The sequence below is a fragment of the Mastomys coucha genome, unplaced genomic scaffold (assembly GCF_008632895.1).
Source record: "Mastomys coucha isolate ucsf_1 unplaced genomic scaffold, UCSF_Mcou_1 pScaffold1, whole genome shotgun sequence".
Lineage (NCBI taxonomy): Eukaryota > Metazoa > Chordata > Mammalia > Rodentia > Muridae > Mastomys > Mastomys coucha.
Genome location: NW_022196891.1, coordinates 12,651,518 through 12,679,098, shown reverse-complemented (window position 1 = coordinate 12,679,098; position 27,581 = coordinate 12,651,518). Strand labels below are relative to the sequence as shown.

The 27,581-nt window shown below is 38.9% G+C and overlaps 1 protein-coding gene across 5 annotated transcripts in view; it reads right to left on the bottom strand.

The window, feature by feature from the left end:
• Positions 1-27,581, bottom strand: part of Cntnap5 (contactin associated protein family member 5) — a 910,241-nt gene that overhangs the window by 268,684 nt on the left and 613,976 nt on the right. For 3 of the 5 annotated variants that reach the window (XM_031380047.1, XM_031380065.1, XM_031380071.1), the window contains 2 exons: positions 19,235-19,435; positions 19,103-19,156 (listed from right to left, as the gene is read on the bottom strand). In XM_031380047.1, the coding sequence (XP_031235907.1) occupies positions 19,103-19,156; positions 19,235-19,435 (255 nt within the window). The remainder of the gene's footprint in view (positions 1-19,102; positions 19,157-19,234; positions 19,436-27,581) is intronic. The other 2 variants (XM_031380056.1, XM_031380080.1) reach the window with 1 other exon arrangement.

Sequence of the window (27,581 nt, the reverse complement as noted above, 5' to 3'; positions counted from 1 at the left end):
TTTTCCCCACTTGCCCCTCCTCTTCCTGCCCCTCCTCCTGTTCATCCATTTGCAATCCCTCCTCCTCTTGCTTCTCTTCATCAAACCTCTTTCTCCTGACACTGATATACTTGCAGAAAGACATCCTTTCACCCACATAAGCAAAGCATTCAAACACACAATTTAAAATAAGTCTAATGAATTCTGTCTACTTAAATAGATTCTGAGTAATTCTCTGGTTCTTCCATCTCTTTCCTGTTCTCTTCTCCCTGCTCCCCCACCTCTTCTCTTTTTCTTCTTCCTCCTGCTTTTCTTCTTCCTCTTTCTCTCTTGATATTCTTCCTCTTTCTTTACTCCTCCTCTTCTTCCCCTTCCACTTTGCATTCTCTCTCTCACTACTCTGTTCTTTGATATTTCATTTTGCTCCTGCCAAGGTGGGTTCTGCAGGGGGTTTTCTGTATTCCTCCATGTGGGGAGCCGTAAATCTTGAGAGGCATTCGCCATGGCAAGATGGCGCCTACTTCCGCTGTTAACTCCTAGTGGACAACTGTTGGCGCATGTGCGTAGAGTGAAAAGGACGCCATGTCACGGCCCATCCCGGGGCGTTACGTAGGGTAATGAGCGAACAGCCAATCATGAGCAGACACACCACGCTGTGGGCAGATACACGCACTGTGGTGTATATAAGCACTGCGGATTTTGGGCTCGACCCCTTTTTTCACCATGGATGGAGACAAATAAACAGTTGCTGCAGAAGGAACCTAGTGTGTCCGCGTGTCTTCTTCCCGGCGAGAGGACCACGCGGGCTACACCTCCATGTTACTCTCTCAGGATCCTTGGGGACAAATCCTACTGAATGCAATGTTGCATGTGCACAATGCATTCATGCACATATACACTAATATTCATAGGTACATATATTGATATACAACTTACTGTAGTGTTTGTCTGAGTTTAGGCAAATGAGGTGCTTTGGTCAGCAGTGATGGGTTTTTAGTATGATAGTGATTAATACAGTGTTATGCTTAGTTTCTCTCCCTAGCTGACCATGTACCTAGTTTCTCTCCCTAGCTGTTCATTTTCCTACATGGCTGTAGGAACTCTAGACCCTTCTTGTTATCTCTTTCTCCATTTTAGGATGAAATACTCTTATATACCCAAGTGCAAGACACTCTTGTATCAGTGAATATTCCAACCATATTTCTGAGGTGATGCTAAGGACCTCTGTCCCCTGAGCCCACCGAAGCTGACAAAGCTAAGGCATAACCTACATTCTACAGGGCTCCTTCCCCACCCTCACGCCTACCCTCACCCTTTAGTCTCACTAGGAAAGCTTTCCTGTCCTGTTGAGGTCTACTCACCCCTAGCCTCAATGTGCCATTAAGGGGATTATGTGTTGGGTAGATTCTGTTGCTGCTGCTTCCTCTGAAGTCTCATCACCCTTTGAGCCCTGACTCTAACCTCAGGTCTTCTATACAGCCTTCTATACAGAGCAGTTCAAATGACTGCTCTGTCTGTCAGCACATGTCTCAATATCACTATGCCTAGGGCAACATCCATTCCCTTCCTCCCAAATGGAATTAAAATGTTTGCCTTCCCTTGTACCTAGAACATTTTTTGACCTGCTCTGGTCCCATCTATGCAGAGGCAGTGGGATCACCTTAACATGAAAGTAATGTGAATTAAAATGTGTTGCAAATGTGGTATATGGGTCATACAGATGCATGCAATACACATGTAATATTCATACATGCACATATGCACATGAATACATTCATACAAGTTACTGTAGTGAGTTTAGGCAAGTGAGAGTTTTGGTCGGCATTCTTATTTGCCTTTGCTTTTTGGAATATCTCCATGAAAACATACCTGGGCATGGTATAAAACCCTATCCAGTCGGTCATTAGAACTGGTTTATGAAGGAAGTCTGAAGAGTTTAGAACTGTATCCTGAAGAGCTATCACACTACTGTAAGTCAAGAGCAAAGTGCTGTTCTACAAACAGAGAGGAAGGACAGAAGCCTTCCAGAAAGGCAGGCAGCAGTCAGTGGGGCCACGGAGTGTTATGGGCCAGGCTATCCATCCCTTAGGCTCATTCTGGCAAAGAATTGCTGAGAAATTTTTAAGAAGGCGTGGGAACAATGTCCCATGTGTACTACGGGCTCTACTTAGATTGCCAGTGAGAGAGAGAGCAGATATGCAAATGTGCACTTTGGTAAGAATAGCAGCAGATATCAGGTATATGTTGACTGGGAATAAGGAAAAACAAAATACCTGTAAATTGTTCACATGACAAAAGTCAAAGACTTTGCATGAGTACGACAAGAAATGTGACAAGGCCAGACTGCCCATATTCTGAGCTCCAGAGTAGAACAGTACAAACACATTGGGAAATCTTTCACTTAGTTAGTGTTTGAACACTATCTAAGCTTACCAGGTATCCTCAAATAAAAGGCCACCTAAGATGTGTTTCCACATGTTCAGCCATGAAGGTGCCAGGCATCCACTGCAGCTGTAGCCCAAAGTGTCCAAGTCACATCTCCGGCTGGCAGCAGAACCTGGCTTTGACCACGTCATGTTGGTTTTGTGTGCATGTCGGATATAAGAATGAGATTTGTAATAAGGTTCAAGGAAGGCACTAAGTCCTGCTCTGTGGAGCTGTAGGGCTTTGGTTTTCTGGACAGTCGTGTTGGCCACGTGACTTCTTTGCTGTGCTCTGCCCCTCCCTTCTGGAACAGGAACATTTACTCTGAATGAACATACATTTGAGTTTGTCACTTGGTTTTCAGCTTGCTTTCTCTTTCAAAGTCAGTGGAGTGTTAAAGGACACTTTGAACATGGATTTTTGAAGAAAAATATAACTTAATATGTTGACAAGTCTTAGAGATCGACCAATCAATTTTCACTGAGATGAACATCAGACCTTACAGAGCAGGGCCAGAAGATATGATCTGAGGTGATCTTTGTGTCGCAAATTGTTAAGGGGTAAACTTGGGTTTTTTTGTACTGTTTTTATTATTTCAGGGGGTTGTTTTAAAGATAAAGTTTATTTTCATATATTATATTCCAATAATTTTCCCTCCTTCATCCACTCCAAGATCTTTTCATGCCACTCTACTCTTCCATCCCTACACCTTCTTTTTCTCTCTCCTAGGAAAACAGAATGGATAAATAAATAAGAATGGAACAAAATGAATAACCTAAAGAAAGCAAAACAAAACAGAGCATCAGAAATGCACGTGCACACACACACACAAGACAGAAAATTCAAATCTATAATATACAAGAATAAGAACTTTAGTTAAAAAAAATCACTCAACATACAATTAAGTTCATTTTTGTGTTGGCTTCTGCTGCTAGGAGTGGAAGCTGCTCTTAAGGGTGGTTTGATTACCCACAGAGACTCCCATGGAAAACATATTTCCTATGTGAGAAGTTATTAACTGGAGGCAGCTTATTGAGCTACTCCCCCAACTCAGGGTTGGAAACCCCTACTCTCTGAGTTTAACTCTGATCCCAGCTCAAGAATGGCCTAGAGACCATTCTTGTGATAGTTTGGCAAACAACGCGGCTGCTTCCTGCCCTTGTCCAAAGAAATCTGTCTAAGGTTTAATTAAGAGGAATGGAGTAACAGCTTTGGCAGAGGCACTTTTCAGACAAGCTAGTATTAAATGTTGCTTGGTTATCAGTGGACACAATTCTGCAGCTATTGAATGAAAAGAGCAAACTGAACAAAGAAAAATATTTAAACATGTGCAGTTTGAAGAGAAAGGGACAACAGGGAGTAAAGAAGGAGCTAACTGCTTTGTTTAAGGAAATAAACTCATGCTAAATGGAATAAAGGGATCTCTTGTCAATACCCCACTAAGGGAACCATCCATCTTGTGAAAAAAAATTAAAAAAAAAATCTTATGAGTACCATATGTTGGTGCATTGCTTTAATCTCACAGCTCAGAAGGCAGAGGCAGCAAGTTCCCAGAGTTCAAAGCCAGGCTAGACTACAGAGCAAGATCCAGGACAGCCATGCTTAGGTAGTGGAAAGGAAAAAGCTGGTGAAAATGTAATGTAATGAGGTGGCCCAACTTTTAGGCCCAGAAAGCAACAGAACTTAGCAGCTTTCCTTACTTGGCTCTGGTTTTAGAGTTAAAGATGTAAGAAAGGAGTTATGGAGATTATTTTTTCACCCTCAGTGACTAAGGAAAGAAGCTGAAGCCAGGGCTATGACAGGGGAATCCCTGCATGGAGGTTCACAGAAACCATTATGTGAATCTGTGAAGTTGAAACCTGGATTGCCTTAAAATCTCACAATGTTGGAAATGCCAGTGCAGTGGAATGTCTGACAAGAAATGCTGTAGACTCGGTGTGAAACCAGCCAAAAGTGAAAGAAATGTATTGCACTCAACAAATCTGAAAGGAGTTGAAGATCTGAAAAGTGCTTTGATAGTATGCATAGAGATGCAGAATTGAGAGTTTGCCCCGCTGGTTTTCAGTCTTACTTTGGTCCAGTATTTCTTTATTTTATGCTTTTTCCTCCCTTTGGAATGGAAATCTATATCCTTTGCCATATACATTGCACATATGTGGTCTGCTTTTCATTTTGATTTTACAGGGTATTGCAGGTAAGAGATTTCATGGGTTTCCAAAGAGATTTTGAAATTTGGACTTTAAACAGCACTGATAATGTGATAGTTTCTGGGCTTTTGAATTTGGGCTAAATGCATTTTGCATTATGATATGGCTACAAGCCAGTGGTCAAATGGAGAATGGAATGTGGTAGTTTAATAAAAACGCCCCCCATAGGCCAATAGGCAGTGATACTCTTGGGTGGTATGGCCTAGTTTGAGAAACTGTGTCAATGTGGGTAGGCTCCGATTTTCAGAAGCTCAGTGTACCTCTCTTATGACTGCCTATGAATACAGATGCTGAACTCTTTGCTCCGCTAGCCTTCATATTGCATGAAGACAGTCAGCTATACCTCTGAACTCTACGTCAGCCTGTTAAATGTTTTTCTTTATAAGCATTGCTGTGGTCATGATGTTTCTTGACAACAATAAAATCCTAACTAAGACTGGCTCTTACAATCTTTCTGGCCCCTCTTCAGTATAGCTTCCTGTGGTCTGAGGAGAGGGATTAAATGGAGACATTCTATTTAGAATTGAGTATTTGATTGTCTCAATTCCTGTATATTGTCAAGATGTGGGTCCAAATATTAGTTCCTGTCTACTGCAGTTCAGTGTCTACTAAGACACTGAATTATGGATATAGCAATAGAATGTCCTCAGGAGTCCTTCTAATTGCTACATTACCTTAGCAGAAGTATAGAATTTGGTTATCTTCGAGGCCTGTGGCTTATCTAATCCTACGTTCTTGATCAGCAAGTCAATGTCTGGGATGGGTTCCATCTCATGGAATAAGCCTTAAATCTAGAAAACAGTAGCTGGTTGCTTCTATAACATTTATGATGCTGTTGCGTCAGTATATCACGTAGGCATGACACTATTGTAGATTACAGTGTTTGTAGCTGGGTTGGTGTTTACCTTTCTCCTCTGGTAGGGTGCAGAGTGCTTTTGAATATCACGAAAGCTAATCAGTACAGGTAAAGGATTTAAGTAGGCATGAGCTCAACTTCTATATCAAGATATGAAATATATCTTGATTCTATAATCATCAAGATATATAGGTGTTGTCTTCAGCAAAGGGGCCTTATTCTCACTTTATGCAGAGCAAACAATAGCCTTCATAATAGCCTGAGTTGTTTATGGGTTTCCATAGGGCCCTTTTGACTAACAACTCAATTAAATGCAACTTATTCTTGGCATTGGAATTTCACTTGGTGACAAGAGGTATCAAGTTGGTGTACTGTCTTCCTTGTTATTCAGTGATTTCACTTAGGTTTCTTTCAAAAATGATTATATTTTATGAAGCTTTTATGTAGTAAGTTTCCATATTATCACTCAAATGGCCCTTACTGTTTGCCTTCCCTCTCCATATTCTCTCCCTTACTCTCCATCTCAAGTTTCAATGGTAAATTATGATAGTCGATTTGACTGGGTTAGGAAACGCCAAGGGCATCGGTGAGGCACACTTCTGTGAGAGCCTATGAGAGAATTTCTAGAAAGAATTAACTGAGAGGCAAAGGATCACTTTGCATGCGGTTGACACAATCACATGAACTGGGGTGCTGGACTAACTGAAAGATACAAAGAATCAACTAAAAGAATGCTGTTATTCTCTTCCCTCTGCTTGTAGGTCTCTGAATATGTTAGTAAATTGCAATATGCTCCATTTCCACTACTAGTTTTTCCTGCTTTATTTTCTCAAACCATGAGCCTTCTTTCATTCACTTATTTCTGGTCATTGTTTTCAGCTACAGAGTGATCATCTTCAAAGACAATATAACTAGCACCATAAGATAGATTTTCTTTGCATTTATTACTCGTAGTAACTATTAATTGTTTTATAGTGCTTGGGATTGAACCCATGAACACATACAAGGCAGTCAAGTGTTCTATCATTAAGTTACACTTTTTTCCTCTATTTTCCTAAGCAATATTTACCTTTGATAGCAGCAGACACAGACTTTTCTTGATCAACCATTATTACTGTATGGAAATTGTTTTGGGGGGCACGTAGGGAGCATGAAGAAGCAAACACATTAATTACTACGGAAGTACATACAAAGTGTCATTTTCTGAAGTGCCTCAAAAAAGAAGGGTTTGAAGCTCTAGTTTATCAACATATTCGTTCTTTACTGTCAGACAAAAGTAATAAACTCTGTCGTGAGTTTTCTCTCAGATCGTTTGGTTAGTGTAGAGGCATGAGAGCCATGGTACTCAAACCACTCGGGGAACATGAAATATAATCTCTTGTGCTAAAAGGGAGAAACTTGAGGCTCATAAAATGTAAGTTACTTGTTAAAGATCACAGAGAGTCAATGAGAGAGTCTCACAGGCCAGCAATTTTTATACTGTTAAGTGGCTCTCTGCTTGTGAGCATCCTGGCAGCAGGCCTGGCCAAGAACACGAGCTCAGTCACTGCCCTCTTCTACATCACATACATGAGATAACTGACACTTATTGGTGAAGAAGGAATATTTTAGTTATTTAACATCTACTCATTAAGTCTCCCCCATATCCAAGTACAATTCCAGGCCTTTGGGGGTAAAAATAACTGAGATAACAGAAGTATCCTCTATCTGGATCTTATATAAATCAGGGCAGAAAGGACATCAATAAATAAATGGGAAGAAAATGTTTGTAATGATATCTACACAGACTATAAACTTAGGATAAAGCTGTAAAAAGTAACAGAACAGACTTTACAGTTATATAAAAATTCAAGGTAAGGGCTATATAACAAAACATATCCAAGCCAAGAAATAAAAGTGGAACTTGTAAGAATGAACTTACTGCATTGGTGCAATGAATAGACTAAGCTTTGTAAGAGACAGAGACAGAAATGGGGCAATGTAGGGTGGGTTTGTGGGAGAATGGGCCAACCGTATTTCCATCAATCAGAATTTTGCAGGCCTTATACAAAGAGTCAAGGTTTTACTTACAAGGCATAGGGAAAATTCTAAACGTCTAATTTCATGATATTATGTTGAAAGTAGCATTTGTCTGCAAGGCTGGAGGTGGGATATAGACTGGTACAAGACAGGAAGGAAGCATACTGAACGAGACCAGTATGGGGAGATGAGAGGGTTGCATGTCAGGTTGCATTGGTGAAATTAAAAATCTCTGAGTCTCAGCTATTAAAAACAATAAATTTATGAAATTCTTAGGGAAATGGATGGATCTGGAGAATATCATCCTGAGTGAGGTAACCCAATCACAAAAGAACAAACACACGGTATGCACTCTCTGATAAGAGGTTCTTAGCCCAGAAGTTTGGAATACAGGAAGAACAACCCACATTTCACAAGGAACTCAGGAAGAAGGAAGACCAAAAGGTGGACATTTCATTCCTTCTTAAGAGGGGGAACCAAATACCCATGGAAGGAGTTGCAGAGATTAATATGGAGCAGGGACTGAAGGAAGGGCAAGCCAGCCTAAATATAGCTATCTCCTAAGAGGCTCTGACAGTACCTGACTAACACAGATGTAGAGGCTCACAGCCATCCATCGAACTGAGTACAGGGTCCTCAGTGAAGGAGTTAGAGAAAGGACCAATGGAGCTGAGGGGTTTGCAGCCCCTTAGGACGAACAACAATATGAACTAACTAGTACCCTCAGAGCTCCCACGGACTAAACCACCAACCAAGGACTGCACATGGAGGGGTCTGATTGTTCTCACAGCATGTGTATAGTAGAGGATTGCAAATTTGATCATCAATAGGAGGAGAGGACCTCAGCCCTGTGAAGGTTCTGTGCCCCAGTGTAGGGGAATGCCAGGGCCAGAAAGTGGGACAGGGCGGGGTGGCAGGCATGGGGAAGTGGGAGGCAACAGGGGTTTGTTTTTGTTGTTTTTGTTTGTTTCTTTGTTTTTTGGAGGGGAAACTGGGAATGGAGAAATTTACATGTAAATAAAGAAAATATCTAAATAAAAAAAAAGAATAGAACAATGCATGCTCTGAATAGCAAGATGCTCATGGAATTGTATTTTCTCAGTAGAAAGCAGGATCATCTGATTAAAAAGCTCAAATTCTCTGAAACTTTAAAAAAAAATCTCTGAGTCTGAGCATATATCCATATTCTCAATGGGGAATGGAAATGAAAAAAGGAACTCTAGGTTTTGAATTGAACTACTACAAAAAGGCCACACCTCCTGAAATTGCTGCTCCTGTTGGGCCAAGCATCCAGACATATTAGTCTATGGGGTGGGGGGCAAACCTACTCAAACCACCACAGTAAGTGAACATTTTCTACCATCACATAGTGAAGAAAATGCGGATTATACCTTTTAGAATATCCGGGGTTTGGTACTTGTGAAATAACCACTGGTCATTTAAATAATTAGTGATCAAAACCCACAACTTAAATATAGCTAGGTATATAGCTAGTAAACTTACCTGAAGTATTTAATTCCCATTAGCTATGTATCCATACCTGTGGCTTAGGACAGCTGGATGGTTTTCTTATGAATTCACAAACCTCTACTCTGATTTTTCTGCCTCAACCAAATCACAAGTCTATTGTCCAATACGAAGGGAACCTGTTTTCATAAACAGTGAAATGCACTGATTATGTTTATTGCTAGTCTCTATGTTTACTTTTAAATTGTGTGTGTTTATGTGTGTGTGTGTGTATTGTGTCTGTGTGTGTTGTGTTTCACAGTGTTCTTGTGTTAAACTTGTAGGAGTTGGTACTTTCCTTTCCTCCTATGGGTCCCTGGAATCCAAATTAGTACCTTAGGCTTGTGAGTCTGTGACTTTACTGGCTGAGCCATCTCACAAGCACACATTTTCAGACTTGTGACAACTTGTTATAAACTTCTATTTAAATCTCTAAAAAAGACATATGGAGGGACTTTATAACACTAAGTTATAATTGGCTTATTAGTGACTGAGAACCTTCCAAAGGCCTTGAATTAGATTAAGAGAGAACCCAAGTTTCTGTCCTTTATTTGCTGCACTTTTGAAGTTAGTCCACTAATAATTTTGTGTAGCTGAAGCTGGCTTTGAACTGGTTGAATAGCAAAGGATGACCTTGAAATTTGGGGATTTCTGAATCCAGCACCCAAGTTCTCTAGTTACTCACATATGTTAGAGAGTCTGGTTTACAATTAATATTTTAGCAAAAAAAATACTACATTGATCTTTTCAACTATAATAATGTATATAATGACAGTAATGTTTAATTCGGAAAAATATAAATTGTTCCATTATGAAACTTTTGTGCCATTTCACTTTGTTCATATTTACCTCAATTATATTCTGTTCTTTCCTCTATTTCCTTCCTCTGCTCATTTTAATATTCCCACATAGTCTCCCTTTAACTTCTAAACAAACACCACAAAAATACATACATATTCTCATATATACATTATAATTATTTATAAATATAATCTTGATGCTACATATAAGAAAAAACTTGCAATATTTGTCTTTTTGAATCACCCTTCTTTCACCAAACTTAATTTATCTCCAGTCTGTCCATCTTCCTGAGAATGGCATAATTTTGTTCTGCATGGCTGAATAAAATGCCATTATGAATGTATTATTTTCTTTATCTGTTAATCTTCTTAGGGGCAGCTAGTCTACATCTATTTCTTGGCTATATAAGTAATGTGACAGAGAACATTGATATGTATGTATCAAAATGGGTTACATTAAATCTTTTAGAAATGTTCTTGTAGTATATATAGTTTGATGGAAGTTCTATTTAGTTTGTATTAGGAATCTCCATACTAGTTTTCATAGTATATTCATCAATTTAAACTTCTATCGTTAGTATATAAGCTCCACTGGTCCTTGACAGCATTTGTCATTTTATTTACAATTGCCACTCTGACAGGTATAATTTCAATTTGCATTTTCTGGTGGCTAAGAATGCTGAACACATTTTCAAACACTTACTAGTCATTAATGCTTTGTTTGAGTCATATGCCTAAGCTTATCTTTTTATTGCAGTGTTTTATGATTCAAGGGTATCATAATATAGTGAAAGGACATAGTCTTCAGAATCATTTCTACTCTTACATATTTTATGTGTGTATGGTAACCTGGGCATGGTCGCATGCCCTTGTATTTTTAGTGCTAGATAAATGGATGTAGACCCCTGTGCCTTGTTTGTAAGGCAGCCTAACAGATTTTGTGAGGTTCAGGCCAGTGAAGAACCTGCTATATCACACCCAAGATTGTTTAGTGGTTATATACACAAGTGCACACACAAATGTACCTGTACCTATACAAGTTATTACATGTACACATGCCTGCACACACATACACAAACACACATACACACACACACACACACACACACACACTCACACACACACACTGTGAAGAAGAAAAAGAAAATGAAGAATGCTATGACTCCAATGACCTGAGTTTCTCCCATTGAATTTAATTTTTAAAATTCTACCATTTATCATCTGCACCAAGCTAGAGACCATGTCTTTAAAAATGGGTCTTCGAGGACAGTCAATGTCAAAGGTATAGCATACATTCCAGCTCAACTTGCCCTTTTGTGCCATGAGCCATGCACAGCTTTCGTTTGGAGGGAATCACACTAGAGTGCTAAATATAATAGTATGTGTGAAACAAATAAGTAGGCGCTTGGGAGAATCTAATGAAGCATCTTCGGCTTTCTCAAAAATACGTAAGAGAACTTGGGGGTTGGCTAAGATGTTCAATGCCCATTCATTTCAAAGAGCTTTAGGGGACTGCCCTGTAGCATCACCGGTCCAAGGCTTTGTCTACCTTGTCTTCCTTCCAGAGAGATTTTCTTTGTAGAGTGTTATGAGTTGAATGTGAGATGTTGCCCATAAATCATATATCTGAACACTTGACTTCCCTTCTGGAGTACTGATGGAAATTGTAGAATATTGAGGAGATGGGACCTCCTGGAAGGAGCGAGCTGCTGACACTTGGGTATGGAGGAATCCATAGTCTAGTCCTGATTTTGGCTTAAGCTCTTTCTCCTTTTTACCTGCTTCTTTCATCTGGCCACCCATAAACTAATCTGCTTCCTACCTTCCCTGTCTTGATCGACTATGGCTTCTTCACCAAAACCCAAGACTAACCCTTCCTCTGAAAGGTCTTCCTGCAAGATATTTTTGTCACGGTGAGGAGTAAAGTAACTGATGTAGAGAGGTAGCCAACAAGGTAATTGATTCATCAGGGAGGCCACAGTTTCAAAATTGATTGTTCTTTCTTTTACATTTAAACATTGTCTACACGAGTGCTACTGCATTTCATATAGTCACTGTTTCCCACCTTCTTGACCTCTGACTAAAGGCAGGATGCCTGCAGGTGCTAATATATGAGAAATGGCTTAAGTTCAGTCAGGGCAGGCTGTATCTTAATCCAGAGAAAATGGCTGCTTCCTTCCGCAGCGAAATGGGCTGCTGAGAACTGCAGGTTGGCTACTTCTATGCCCTGAAAATCTATTCTGTAGCAATGCCTTAGCCTTGCATAAAGCTGTGCCAAGAAGTAGCAGACAGACTAAGAAAACGCAAAATTGTATGAGAGTTACAGGACTTATTTACTGTACCGCAGCACCATGGAGTTTCCAGGGCACAGCTGTAGTTACAGAGATAGATTGCATGTCATCTTGGCTTGTAGTTATGGGTAGATCTACAGGGAAATAGCAGAGAAATAGACAACAAGAGTTCCATGGTTCAGTCACCTAATGAAAGAAACACAGTGGTACACCATGCATGAACTCCTCTCTCTTGCCTTCCCTCTCCTCTCACTATTGCTGAATGATGATAATCAAGCAAGTCCTAGTGCATGGAGAGAGATATAAGGACTTTCTTTGGGGATCCATCGTCTGCTGTGTAGAAGCTGAGTGGTAAATCACTTGAATACTTCCCAGGAATTTGCACAATTTAAAACATACTGACTCGACCTGGCCCTATCTGCCCTTCTCTTTTCCATCTTTAATTTTCTATACAATAAGGAAATTCATATAAATGCACATACTTTTCTTTGATCTGTGGAACTTTGCATAGTATGTAAGAAACAGTGCTATGCTTTGATTTAGTTGAGTGGGTTTTAAGAGGAGCTCAGCCTTCCAGCTTTCTGGCACTAATTAAAGTATGTGAATATATAAACTTTTGTGTATATATCTGGAGTTAGTTTAGAGAAAGTGCTTATCTGACATCCACACACAGTCACAGCCATAAGAAATCTCTTTGACCATTTGGGTATTTCTTTCCATTTCTCTCATCTTGCCTTCTTTACTTCATCTCTTCTTTATATGTTGTGTACAGAGAGTACAGAGGTGATGCTAAGTGATGACTTCTTCCACACCATCTTCTTACCAACATAAATCTACCTGAACATGTTATTTGCAACATTTCATACTTTCTTAGCATTCTGATTACCTGTTAATGGCAAACTATAAGCTATGGTATTCTCTTTCTCTTCCCCATCTATGTCTCTCTGCCACTCTGTCTCTGTCTCCCCCACATCTCTCTCTCTCTCTCTTCTCTCTCTCTCTCTCTCTCTCTCTCTCTCTCTCTCTCTCTCTCTCTCTCTCTCTCTCACACACACACACACACACACACAAACACACACATGTGGATGCATAATTAGTATTACCAACAAAAATTATTTACAATTTTCTTTGGTGACATTATATATTCATAAGATTTCCAACACTGAAATGAGAAGCTACAATTAATATTCATTGCTTGGAAATGGGCACACATTTCCTCTGTTTTGTCTGGGGTATAAATTGGCTTAACCTAGATACACAGCAGAAGTCAAGGTGACAAACATTCTTGAAGATATTCACAATGTTCTAGCAATGGTACTCAAGGAATGTATCCTGAGTATACAATCAATTATGTTAAACATGATCTACATGCAAAATGTTCTTATAAACCTATATACATGATTATTTCTATATACATTCTAAAAGAATGAGAGAGAGAGAGAGATAGAGAGAGAGAAGCGGGCAGAGATATATACACATAGGAATCCTACAGAATTTGGCTGAAGTACAGACGATGACTTGTGGGAATTTATTCTTTCCTTCCAACATGTGTGTCCTGGAAATTAAATGTATGCTCTCAGGTTTAACAGCAAAGCACTAGACCTGCATTATTTGCTCTTCCCGTTGGGGGCTTGACAATATGGAATGAATGGCTGCATCACAGGATTGGGAATTCTTTCTTAATCTACATTGTCTTTAGATAATCAAGTACATTTGCATTGTCTTTAGATAATCAAGTCTTCTGCTATCCAGTAGTGTAGAAGAGTAGAGACATGTATATACACACATACACATACACACATACACACACACACACACACACACACACACACACAAGTACACAATACACACACAAACACAGTAGAATTGTATATGTGTTATAATGGAACAATGATGCTCCTGTTCGACACCATAAGCTTACAGATTAAAAAGTCTATTTCCAAAAATAATTTCCTCATTTTTGAGTTGCTGGCCAGCCAATTTCTACTGATACACAAATGTTACAGCCTATTGCCAATCTTATTAGTTATTCTATAAAATTTATGGTAACACTCCATTAAAGAAGAAGAATATCATCAATGTGGCCATCTGTGAACTCAGGTTATGCTAGCTTACACAAGGCCTCTTTGAGCTTAATCCATATGAAAGTATCAACACGGAGAGGGTAAGTAGACATGAAGTTCCACTCCTATCTGAGATTCTGTTGGCAACTGATAGTTGCTAGAAAAAAAAAGTCAGTCTTCTTAAAGGGTGTCACCCTTGAAAATTGCCTATAGCCATATATCCATGAATATATGGATAGCAGAAATTGGACCTGATGATTAGAACAAAAAAGAACACAAAGTTGGATGGGTAATGGGGTGAGAATCTGGAAGGAATCTGAGAAAAGGAAATAGTTAAGGGGAAACTCATTGTGCAGAATTCACAAACTAATAAGGAACTAAGAAGAAGAAGTAAATTCGTTTCAGCTTATTTCTCATGACAGCATCAACTTTCCTCCTTGTTCACTGTGGGAAGCTCTGAGCTGAGACACTGGTTACTGGATGCCTGAGATATACCTGGCACACATTAAGCATTCCAGACTGTGTTTGCCTTTATTCCTTCTCAGCTTTATGAATTTAAGATGTTTGTATAAGTTTAACAGGTGGTGAATTTCATCTGTTGAAACTAAGCAAACTGGCACAAGTCAGGTAAGGACTAGATGGAAATAAATCTCACTCCCAATGTGAACCCCACAAATCTATGCTTTTTCTATGCAAACCTAACCCAAGAGAACAGAAGACAATTGAGTTAAGAAGACAATGCACCTACACAAAATTTCAACAGTGACTGGAGATGTAAAGGTCTCTGCAGCTAAAAGTGTCACTCTGTCAGAGGATCAGAATGGTGGTCCCATGCATCCAGGCAGAGTGGCTCAATAATACACTGATTTCAGTGATGTGGGCTGTGGAAGGTCTAAAACATCTGACTTCCAAGGGCATTGTGTGTGTGTGTGTGTGTGTGTGTGTGTGTGTGTGTATACACAGACACACATACACACATAAAATAATTAAATGGAAGGACATAATCTAAGTTATATGATAGTTAAGTTGTTTAGGGAAGTTCCAAATTCAGAATGGACACACTTCTATGTTTTCATAAGAATCTGAATATTGAACAAAGACTAGGCAATGAAAAGAATGGAAGGCAGTTCCTAAGGGCATACAGTGGCAAATGTATTCAGCTTAATCATCAGGGGACAGAGAAATAAGCAAGGAAACACAGACACCAACCCTTGTAAGGCAGTTTGTGGGAACTGAGATGCAAGGAAAGGAATTTGGAGAGAAAGCTCTGATTTCATCAGCCTGACAAGCATGGCTGAATTCAATAGGAGTTCCGGAATTGATTTCACAGTGATGAACTTGAGTCATCAAAAAAATGGTCCAATTTTCTGTTCTGAATGCTGTGTTTAGGAAGGCAAGGAGGCATGTAATCCATCAGAGAAAGATTTCCATTTCAAATAGTTAAATTTTCTTTGAAAACATTTTTGGTGTTTAAAGGGAATAAGTGACAGTTATCTAGAAAATTCATTTAGGTGGAACAATATCTTCCCCTAAAGATTCTAGATTAGTCAAACCGTGCAGTGTATTGAGTTAGGTATCTCTCACTCATGCTTTACTGACATTTCTGTCTCCTGCTCTACAGCAACTCAAAGCCTATAAAAGCTAAGCCCTAGGATACAGAACTTTGCTATAGAATGTGACACTTGATACTGTTGTAGCCTTTTGTATAAATTGATATTTATAGAAATGAATGGCTTCATGTGGGCTTAGTGGCCCACATGGTAAATCTCAGCCCTTCAAAATAAGAAGTGTGTAGACCTCTGTGAATACAAAGCTAGACTGTTTGATACATGGAGTTCCAAACCAGCCAGGGTGACATAGGGAAAGATCTAGACAAATTTTACTATTCCCCTCTGTTTCCTGGCCTTCTAGGGTATGAGCAGATAATTGTTTTATTCTCTTGTTGCCTCAGACCACACTGATTTTGCCACGTGTCATGATGGGCTTCAAACCCTGACTGAAAGGAAATCCCACTTCTCCATGATTTGTTAGATGTTACTTCACAACAGCAAGAAAGTTAATTAAAACATATGTAATAACCAATCATTCAATTACTAGAAAACTAGCATCAGAAAAATCTAAAAGGCATTTGTTTATTTTTTTTCTGAAAGACAACTTTAGGGTTGGGCATTGGCTTCTTAGGTAGGGTGCTTTCAATCCATGCACCAAAGCCCTGACTTTCATGGTCAGGAAGACAGAAAAAAGTAAGCATGGTGGAACATATCTGTACTCCGAGGACTCCAGAGGTAGAGACAAGGTAGTCAGAAGTTCAAGGTCAGTCTCAGCTACATAATATGTTCAAAGCAAACATATGCTACATAAGAACCTCTATCTTAACAACTGAGTAGTTCACTAAAAATGAAAATTTACTTTTAGAGTCATATACATTGATGTCTCTATTTTTCACACAATGTAAATTCTGTGAACACAGAGTACTATCTCCTTATCCTGCTTGGTCTTTCTGCCTTGTGCTCTCTCCTTAGATATTCTTTGATCTAGACACAACTCATCACTCTTGTGTGTATGTACTGGGATCCTCGATACCTCCTGACTCCATCTTCCACCTCCTCCTACACAGTTTCCAGCTACCACATTGTACATGTCTAGCTCAAATGTTCTGTCTTCAAATGCTTTTTCTCTCAAAGCCCTCATTATTCCCAACACTGTTTAGGATGTATATTGCCAGGGTGTCTTTCTGCAGAAACAAACAAGTATAGACACGACAGACAGTACCTGAATATCAAAGTCAAGACTCCTGTCTTTCTTTGGGTCATATCTCTCTTCAAAACAGAGTGAGCAAGTGCAGTGTAGTTTAATTCTTGTCAAATATACCTTTCATTGAATTTTTTAGTTTCTTTTTTTAATCAATCAGTTTATTCATTTACATTTCAAATGATATCCCCCTCCAAGTTTCTTCTCCATAAATCCCCCATCCCATTGCCCCCTCCCTTCTCCCTCTTGTCTTTATGAGGGTGCTCCTCCATCCACTCACTTATTCCCACCCACCTACTCTACTATCCTCCTATGCTGGAGCATCAAGCCTCCACAGACCCAAGTGCCCTCACTCCCATTAATGTCAAATAGGACCATCCTCTGCTACATATGTATCTGGAGCCATGGCTCCCTGAATGGTAAACTTTGGTTAGTGGTTTAGACCCTGGGAGATCTGGGTGGTTCAGTTAGTTGATATTTTTCTTTATATGGGGTTTCAATCCCCTTCAGCTCCTTAAGTCCTTCCCCCCAGCTCTTCCATTGGGATCCCCATGCTCAGTCTGATGGTTGGCTGTGAGTATTTGCACTTGTATTGGTCAGGTGCTAGTAGAACCTCTCAGGGAACCTCCATTCCAGGCTCCTGTCGGCAAGTATTTCTCTGCATAAGCAATAGTGTGGGGGTTTGGTATCTGCAGGTAGGATAGATTCCTAGGTGGAGTAGTCTCTGGATCACTTTTCCTTCAGTCTCTGTTACATTTTTTTGTCCTTGTCTTTCCTTTGGACAGGAACACTTCAGGGTTAAAAATTTTGAGATGCAAGTGTTGCCTCATCCCTCAACTGAGACTATCTACTGGAGGTGGTCTCAACAGGTTGTATCTCCCCTTTGTCAGGAATTTCAGCTAAAGTCATCCCTGTTGGGTCCTAGAAGTCTCTCACTTCCACGAAGTCTGGGACTTTCTGGTGGCTACCTCTGGTTCCCCATCCCCAACTGTTACATCTTCCTATTCAATTTCCTGACCTTCTGTATTTCTCTCCTGTCCCTTTCAATATCTAATCTTGCCCCAACTTTTCCCTCCCATTCCTCTCTCCAAGCAAGGTTCCTCTCTCCTTCTACTTTCTGTGATTATTTTGTATCCTGTTCCATGTAAAATTAAAGCATCTACACTTGTGTCATTCTTCTTTTTAAGCTCCATTTACTTTGCGGGTTTCATTGTGGATATTTTGAGCTTTTGGGCTAATACCCACTTATCAGTGCTTACATACCATGTGTGTTCTTTTGTGTCTGGGTTACATGACTCAGGATGATAGTTTCTAGTTCTATCCAGCTGCCTGCAAATTTAATGAAGCCACTGTTTTTGATAACTGAGTAGTACTCCATTGTGTAAATGTACCATATTTTCTGTATTCCCTACTTCTGAAGAGGGACATCTGGGTTGTTTCCAGCTTCTGGATATTATAAATAAGGCTGTTATAAACATAGTGGAACATAGATTCTTATTATATGTTGGATCATCGTTTGGGCATATGCCTAGGAGTGGTATGCTGGGTCTTCAGGTATAACTATTTCCTATTTTCTGAAGAACTGGCAGATTGATTTCCAAAGTAGTTTTATGAGCTTGCTGTCCCACCAGCAATGGAGGAGTGTTCCTCTTTCTCCACATCCTCACCAGTATCTGCTGTCACTTGCAATTTGACCTTAGCTATTTTGATTAGTGTGAGGTAGAATATCAGGGTTGTCTTGATTTGAATTTCTCTGATGACTAAGGATTTCTTTAAGTGCTTCTCAGCCATTTGAGATTTCTCAGAGGAGAAATCTTTGTTTAGCTGCATACCCCATTTTTTAATAGGATTTATTTTGGTTCTCTGGAATCTAGCTTCTTGAGTTCTTTGTATATTTTGGATACTAGCCCTCTATCAGATATATGATTGGAAAATATTTATTTTTCCCAATTGATGTGATAAAACACCATCACTGAAAGAAACCTAAGAAGAAAAGCTTATGATTTGCAACTGACACTCCATTATTGAGAGAAGTCAGGGCAAGAATTTGAATCAGAAACTAAAGCAAAGGATATAGAGGAACAGTGCTTTTTAGTTTATTCCTTCTTTTTTTCCCCAGGTGTATTTTAATGTTATTTTCTTATGTACCTCAGGACTACCTACCCAGTAGTACTGGGCCTCGCATATCAGTCATTAAGAAAATTACCATTTGTAGACATCTTTTGAATTGAGGTTCCCACTTCTCCAAAGACTCTAGCTTCTGTCAGAAAAAAAAAAAATACAGCCAGAATATTGGCTTGTAGGTTTCAACATACCATGAAGAAAGACAGGATCTTACCTGGTGTGTTAAGCAGGCGAGATCTCCTACAGTGGTATATTACCTCCTGTTCACAGTGTTCTGAGCCATCAATCAAAGCTTCCAGCTGTTCAATACTGGCACCATAGTTTAAGGTCATGGAATAGGGATTCTCAGGGCTGGAACCCTGTACCCGAGTCAGCTCTGTGTTGTTGTGCTGAACTGTCATCCAGATCTTGTCCTCTGCACAGACAACAATCCAAAACCGGAGATGTTAGAAGAACTTATGAGGAAGAATATATAAACAGCGAGTCATTCAAAGTACAACAGAGTCTCCTTCTGAGCATTCTGTATAGACAATGGGATAAACACATTTTATTCCTTATAGAAGAACGAGAGATTTTTGTTACTTATAGGGTTCAACCTCAGGTTAATAACAGCCAAATCTTAGGAGTTATATTTGTGAGTTCTTATTCTACAATTTTCACACTATGTATTTAATGCCATTATTAATTTAAAATTGACAAATACAGTCTTCCTCCTTATCCATAGGGAGACTCTTTGAAGACTTTCTATAGTATGTCAAAGTCTGTAGTTGTTCAAATTTCTCACATAAAATGCAAAGTATTCACATATTATACACTCACCTTAAGCTTTAGATCATCTTCATATTATTTTTGATATATAAAAAATAGATGCTATGCAAATAGTTGTTATACTGTATGTCTAATAAAATGGAAAATACTTATGCCAGTTCAGTACACATAGAGTATCAGGGGTAATTTAAAAAAAAACAAAACTATTAAGTATCATGTCAAAAACAACAGCTACAGATACTATGTATCTATAAAACAACAGATCATTATCATGGATAAAACTATACCATGTAAGCATAGGCACCTGTGCATGAAACCTGAAGTGGCAATGAAAACAAAATACCAGGCATGCTGACACATGCTTGTAATTTCAGTGCTTGGGAGCAGAGAGAGTTGGAGCCCTGGGTCTTGCCAAGGGCTACTAAGACCAAGACCCTACTAAGAGAGTTAACAGGCCAGCGAGTGTTTTTATTCAAAGGAACAAAATATGTTGGAAAGATGGCTCAGAAGTTCAGAGGGTGCCCTTCTCTTACAGAGGATACAAATAAAGTCCCAATATTCTACAATAGATTTTCACAATTAAATATGATTCTATCATTGTAGGATCCAATGCTCTCTTCTGGTTTCTAGAGACATTTGCACTCACATGCCTAAATTCTTTCCCCACACAAATACACTCTTTTATTTTAATCTTTAAAGAAAAAGGAAGATGTATGGCATCTGAGGAATGTCAACCAGGGTTATCCTCTGGACCTCCAATACATGGCAAACATACATGTGCATGAGCAAATATTTGTGCTAACAATTCTTGGTTGTTAACATGACTCTATCTGGATGACATAACTAAAATCAAAGCAGCTGGGTAAAATCTGTAAGGGATTTTTAAAAATTAAGTAATTTGAAGTGGGAATATCCACCCTTTAATCCAGATCTTTTGAGGTGGGAAGATCAACCTTTACTCTTGGCCATACTTCCTGGTAGCAGTCTATAAAGGGGACATGGAAGAAGGAAGCTCTTTCTCTTTATGACCCCATACTTACTCTTGATGGAAAGTTCATTCACTGATATTAGTTAGAGCTCACTTCTTTGGAATTCTGGTATTTACTGAAAAACAGTTGAGAAGGCCAGCCTCCTGGGACTACTGTATTCTTAGATTTTCTGTTAGTGGATAGCTATTGTTGTACTAGTTTGACCATAGCTTATAAACCACTCTAATAAATCCTATAGTTATAGAAACCTATACTTCTGTCAGGTCTGGTTCTCTAGAGAACCATGAATAAGAAAACATGTATATATGCATACATATAAAAATTATCTGAAAATTTTTATATTGAAAAATATTAAAGACATGGTACTCTTTCAATAGGAGCAAGAGGATAAGACAAGAAAGAATGCAAGATATCAGTAAGAGATAGGAATTTGATTTTGAAAGGTAGAGATATCTGTACTTGAAAAGCCATTTTTACTAGTATGAAACTTAGACTGGTCACTTCAGTGTTATAGTCAATTTAAAACCTGTGACAGCCAAAACAGCTAGAAGTACCCATTACACAAGCAGGCATCAGGGCTGCTACGAGGAACAGAAATCAAGTCCATTAAGTTGCAAGGCAGACTGGAGAGGTGGCTTGGCAGTTAAAACAATCTCCCTCTTGTCCACAGGTCTAAGTCATATGGCCCACACATAAATACCTATAGTGCCATATCCATGGGGATCCATTAACCTCTCTGGCTTCTAAGACAACTAAACACACAAGTGCATACACCAACACACAGATACACGGGAATCAAAACAAGTAAATCTTAAAGTTACAAGACACTCTGTGGAGTATGTGGGACACTTGTGATAACTTGGGGGAAAACATTTACTGCAACTGGATATAGAGTTTAATTCTGAACATCCTCACAGATAAAGCAGGGGAGGAAACAGGAAGACTTGAAAAGCATTTGCCACCTGAAAATCTTGCCCACATCATTACATTATTCTTCCTAGAGTCCGAGAGCAGAAAAGGAACAAAGCGGAGACATCATGTGGTTTCTTCCCTCTTCCACTCTCTTAGTTTCACAAATGGAGAAACAAAGGCCCATAAAGAAAAGCAATAACCCACAACATTTCTATTACAGAGCACTGGTCGGAAAACATGCTGAAGGCAACTGTTATTATTAACTGTAAATAGCAAGATTAGGATCATTGGCATGATTTAGCTCCAAATAAAAGGAAAGGACTGACTGCTTGAATGTTCTGTATTAATTATTCCCATAAATTCTTTCTTTGACCTGGGAGAGGTCATTTCATCTCCCTACACTTCTGCGTCAGTATATTAGAAGGGGGAAGAAGTGACTTGGTTTGGTTTTAATTATTTCCCTAAGATTGTTCCAACTTGGGAATAGTTCTTATATCACCCAATTAAATTAGGCTCAATGACTGAATCATCCTGGGAATAGTTTCCCAAACTAATTAATTAATAACTACCATGTTCCCAGAGAAAAATGTGCCTTGCTAGTTTGAAATAGTGCTGCATTCTTCAGGAAAATCTATTGAAGAAGCTAATTCAATTGAATTTTAGCTCCTAAAAATAAAATGATGGAAAATCATACTGTTAAATTTGTTAAAAGAATATTCACCTGAGACTCCAAGAATGGTGTTAATATAGGTCTTAGTTATGGTTTATATTGCTTTGATAAATGCCCATAACCAAAAAAGCAAGATGGCATGAAAGGGTGTATTTGGCTTACACCTCTACACCACTGTTCATAATCAAAGGAAGTCAGGACAAGAACTCAAATATGGCTGGAACATAGAGGCAGGAGCTGAGGAGGAAGGCATCCATGGAGAGGTGCTGTATAGCGGCTTGAGCCCCATGCCTTCCTCAGCCTGTTTTCTTGTGGAAACTACCACCAGACTAGGGATGCACCACCCATAGTGGCTTCCCCCATCAATTACTAATTAATAAAATGTCCTACAACTTGCCTAGAATGCAGTAATATGGAGTCATTTTCTCAATTTTTATTGAGGACCCCTCCTCTCTGAGGACTCTAACTTGTGTCAAGTTTACATGAAACTAGCCTGTACAATGTCACCATACACAAATGTAATAAAATTAACAAAAGAGTTATCATTCAATAAATGAGATACTATAGAATGAGGAATAAAAATAGACAGCTTTGAAATGGTTGTGATGTTCATGGGAAACTTTGTATTTCTAAGGTATACTGATGGAGTAATGCTACATGCTAGAACATCTTTCGGATATTATGTATTAATTTTACAGATATCACAGGCCCAATCACAAACTAAAGAGTAAAGACCAAGGCTATTTCTTGAATATTATAACTTATTAGCTAGATTATTTTCAAAGCTCTTGTGACTTATTCTTTCTCACTACCATCCGTCTATCATATTCCAGCAATGCCCTATAATCTATCATCTACTAATTTTCTATGATTGATTATCTATCTCTCTATCTATCTATCTATCTATCTATCTATCTATCTATCTATCTATATATCATCTATCTATTAATCATCTACTTACCTATCAACTAATAATCTACCAGAAGTTATCTTTTCTCCACTCTCCATGTATCTTACCTGGTTCTAAAGGTAGTATGCATATCATTACTCAATCAGTAGCTTGATATTTCTTCTTATATAGATGTAGATTTTTCAAATCTGTATATAATATTATTCAATTTCACTTATTTAATAACTTTAGTGCAATCATGTTCTATCTTTGGTGATATGGAAATGAAAGATGTATCAAAATTGAGTGTTTAAGTATGTTGATGTTGCCCATATTCTGCTTTTGAATCTTAATGGGAAATAATTTCTAATAATTCAGTTTATTAATTGACACTTTTTGTGCATGTTCCACAATGCACAATGTGCAGAAGATAGAAAAGAACAATACAGTGGTCCAAATGGCTCTTCTCAACTCAGTTAATGGGCATCTACAGTCTAGCTATAAGCACAGTTTTAGGATGAAGAAGAGAGATAAAGACTTAAAGCCCTAGCTCACATCTGGTTTTCCTTTAGGGATACTCAAATAAGTGGAATTCACTTTAACTGGTTCTGTATACATACAAACAATGTGAACTTGAGATCTAGTTGGCTCATCTCTGGACTACTTCATTAATCAAAATGGACCTGTGAATCTGAACATTCAAGATTGTTGATTTCATCAATGGGATAGTGAACATTTCTCTGTGTGTTTTACCATGAGAGTGTGTAATAGCTAATTGTCATTGTCAACATACCAGATACCATAATAATCTCAGAGATAAATTTCTGGGCATACCTGTGCTATAATATCTAGATTTATTAGGTTTACTGTGGAGAGAAAGTCCATTGTAAAACAAGCAGCGCAGTTTCATGGGATAGATTGCTGGACTGGACAAAAACAAAGCTGGCAGCTAAGCGCCAGCATTCATCCCTCTCTGCATGCTTCCTCACTACAGATGCAATGGGACCAGGTGCTCCAATCTCCCTGTGCCATGCCTTCCAAATGATGGAGTATACCTTTCACCTCTCAGACAAATAAATGTTCCTTTCTTAAAGTTGCTTTGGTTAGCTATCACATTTAGAAATTAGAAAATGAATAAAACAGCATGGATGTTCAACACCTTTCATGTAAGGGTCCTAACTAAATCATTACTGTAAAGTCCCATGACATCACTGAAGTTCATACTTTTTTCAGGTTGCACACACAAAATTTTTATGTTTTAATGTTATATCATAAAAGGGCTCATAACAGGATACATGATATTCAAATGCGTAACTAATATATATATTACACATGTGTACAATTGCCACCAATAGGAGGCATGTATTATGTGGTAGTTGGGAATAAGGTCCAGAACATCACATGTCAGAAGGTTGCGAACTCTTTTATTAGAACTTTCTATAACATTAGAAAGTGAACCAGAATGCTATTCTTTGGAGTAGGAAACAGAAATCATATTCATTGGATGAGCTTACAAGGCATGCCAAGTAGCTTATGGCATCATTGTTGCTATGAGGGACCAATTATTCACACCTTCTCCACTGTTCATCCCCAGTGTCCATGCCTCTCTCTATTGCTGTCTCCTGTGCATCTTCAAATTCCTCAACAGAGTTTATGATGATAGACAGAGAGAACTGAAACATTTTGCTGATTCTACTTGTTTTACCAAGTTGAGTTTCTTCCATCACTTTGACTGTCTAATCCCACTCAATCCCATGATTAGATACCCAGGTTCATCACTATTACTGCTCTAGTGTGAGTCTATATTGACTTACACAAGACTACGTGGTTTTACTTAAGAGAGTGTGGAATGGGTATGCATGGTAGTGTAGGCTTATAATTCCAGAACTGGGACAGGAAGAGAGCAAGAATAGGTGGATCCCTGGAGATTACTGACATTCACAGATGTCACCAAATAGTATTATATGAACTAAAAAAGCATTGAACTGTTTTCCTACAGGGTTCAGAGATTTTTCTAGAATATTCAAAATATCATATCTTATGTTTGAGGGTATGTTGAGTTATTACATGTCCATTTACAAACGCATGGCAAAATATATCGTTCAGCTTTTCAAAAAGTTTGACAGCGCTTGAGGAGAAGATTGCTGTGGTAGTTTGGGTCTCATAGGCTTATATGTTGGTAGAACACCCTGGGGTAGATTTAAAGGTATGGCTTTGTTGGAGGAGTACCACATGGGTGGGCTACGAGGCGTCCAATGTTTGCCACCGTCCTCAATGAGTTCCCTGACTTCTGAGGGAAGTTTTGAGATATGAAATCTTAGATGTTCCCGTTGCTATGCCTTTGCTCTGACACTATGGACCGTAAACCTCAAAACCTATAAACTCAATTAAATGCTTTAAATGCTTTATTTCATATGTTGCCTTGCTCATGCTGGTTTTAGCACAGTAACAGAAAAGTAGCTGATGAATAAATAAAACAGGATAAGGGAATGGGCTTTGACAGGACTTGCTATGCCATTTTTTTTTGAGGAATATGAAGACTTAAATTTTGAACTAATTGAATGCTCAATGGAACCTCCTTGTAGTAGTTTGGGAGATAGTAGTGCTTAGAGCAATGTAGGCTATGGAGGGCCATCTCAAGAAGTTTCAGAGGGCAACAACACTAGAAACTAGGATAGACACTATACTTGTGATATTTTGGCACAGGATGATTTGTGGCAGTAACAAAATTAAGGTTATGAAGTAACAATGCAAATAATTTTATGATTTAGTGTCACCACACACACGGGGTCATAGCACTAGGAATGCTAAGAATCATTGGCCTAAGAGAGTTTCTCTTCCTAAAAGGCAACAAGAAAGAAAGGCACTGATCTCCCTCTTCCTGCCTGTCTCTGTACCAACACCATACAGTTTGTTTTTTTATCATTATTGCTCTGTAATCCAGCTTGAGGTCAGGGATGGTGATTCCCCCAGAACTTCTTTTATTGTTGAGAATTGTTAATAGAAAAAAACCTATCTGAGTTTTTTGTTATTCCAAATGAATTTGCAAATTGCTCTTTCAGAGCCTTACAAATACAGAAGCAGATGCTTACAGTTAACCATTGGACTGAGAACAGGGTCCCCATTGGAGGAGTTAGAGAAATGACTGAAGGAGCTGAAGGGGTTTGTAATCCCATAGGAAGAACAACAATATCAACTAATCAGATACCCCAGAGCTCCCAAGGACTAAGCCATTAACCCAGAAATACACATGGTTCCAGTTGTATGTGTAGCAGAGGATGGCCTTGTCAGGCATCAGTGGGAGCAGAGGTCCTTGTTCCTAGGAAGGCTCCATAGATGTCCCAGTGTAGGGGAATCGAGGATGGTGAGGTGGGAGTAGGTGGATGGGTGGAAGAAACCCTCATAGAAGCAGGGGGAGGGAGCATGGGATAGGGTTATCTGGGAAGGGGGGGAAACTGGGAAAGGGGATAACATTGGAAATGTAAATAAAGAAAATATCCAATAAAAAAGAAAGGAAGAAAGAAAGAAAGAAAACAGAATGAAAGAAAGAAAGAGAGAGAAAGGAAAGGAAAGAAAGAAAGAAAGAAAAAGGAAGAAAGAAAGAAAGAAAGAAAGAAAGAAAGAAAGAAAGAAAGAAAGAAAGAAAGAAAGAAAGGCACTTTAAATGCTATTCAATGAGATTAGACTCCATCACAAGTGGGCATGCAAACTTACAATCATCTGTGTGTTACTTAATTTACTGTTATGAAGAATACAGAAGCAAAGGTATTGTGAATCCTTCTTCCACTGTTAAAGAGAAATACTGAGACCAAAGTGTTACAGAGAACTCCATGCATGAAGTACTTGAGAAGGCAGGAGACCAGAAATGTCATTCTTGAAGCCACAAAAGTAAGGCCTAGATTATGTTAAGTATATCAAAATGTTAGAGATGCACTTGTGTGTTTAGTTGCCTTAGAAGCCAGAGAGGTTAATGGATACCCATGGATATGGCACTATAGGTATTTATGTATGGGCCATGTGACTTAGACCTGTGGACGAGAGTTAGCTGCCAAGCCACCTCTCCAGCCTGCCTTGCAACTTAATGGACTTGATTTCAGTTGCAGTTTTGGTAGCCCAGGACTGAAGTGGTCATACAAAGTAGTTGAGGCTTGGCACCATGAAGAGGCCCTATGAGGGGCTATTGGTGGAGCCACACTGCAACAGAAGACTCCAGAAAATTAGAGATTTCAGTAGTATAAAATGATCACCAAAGGCATCCAGGAGCAGTGGACTGGAGTCAACCAGAGCCTAGACACACACACACACACACACACACACACAGACACACACACAC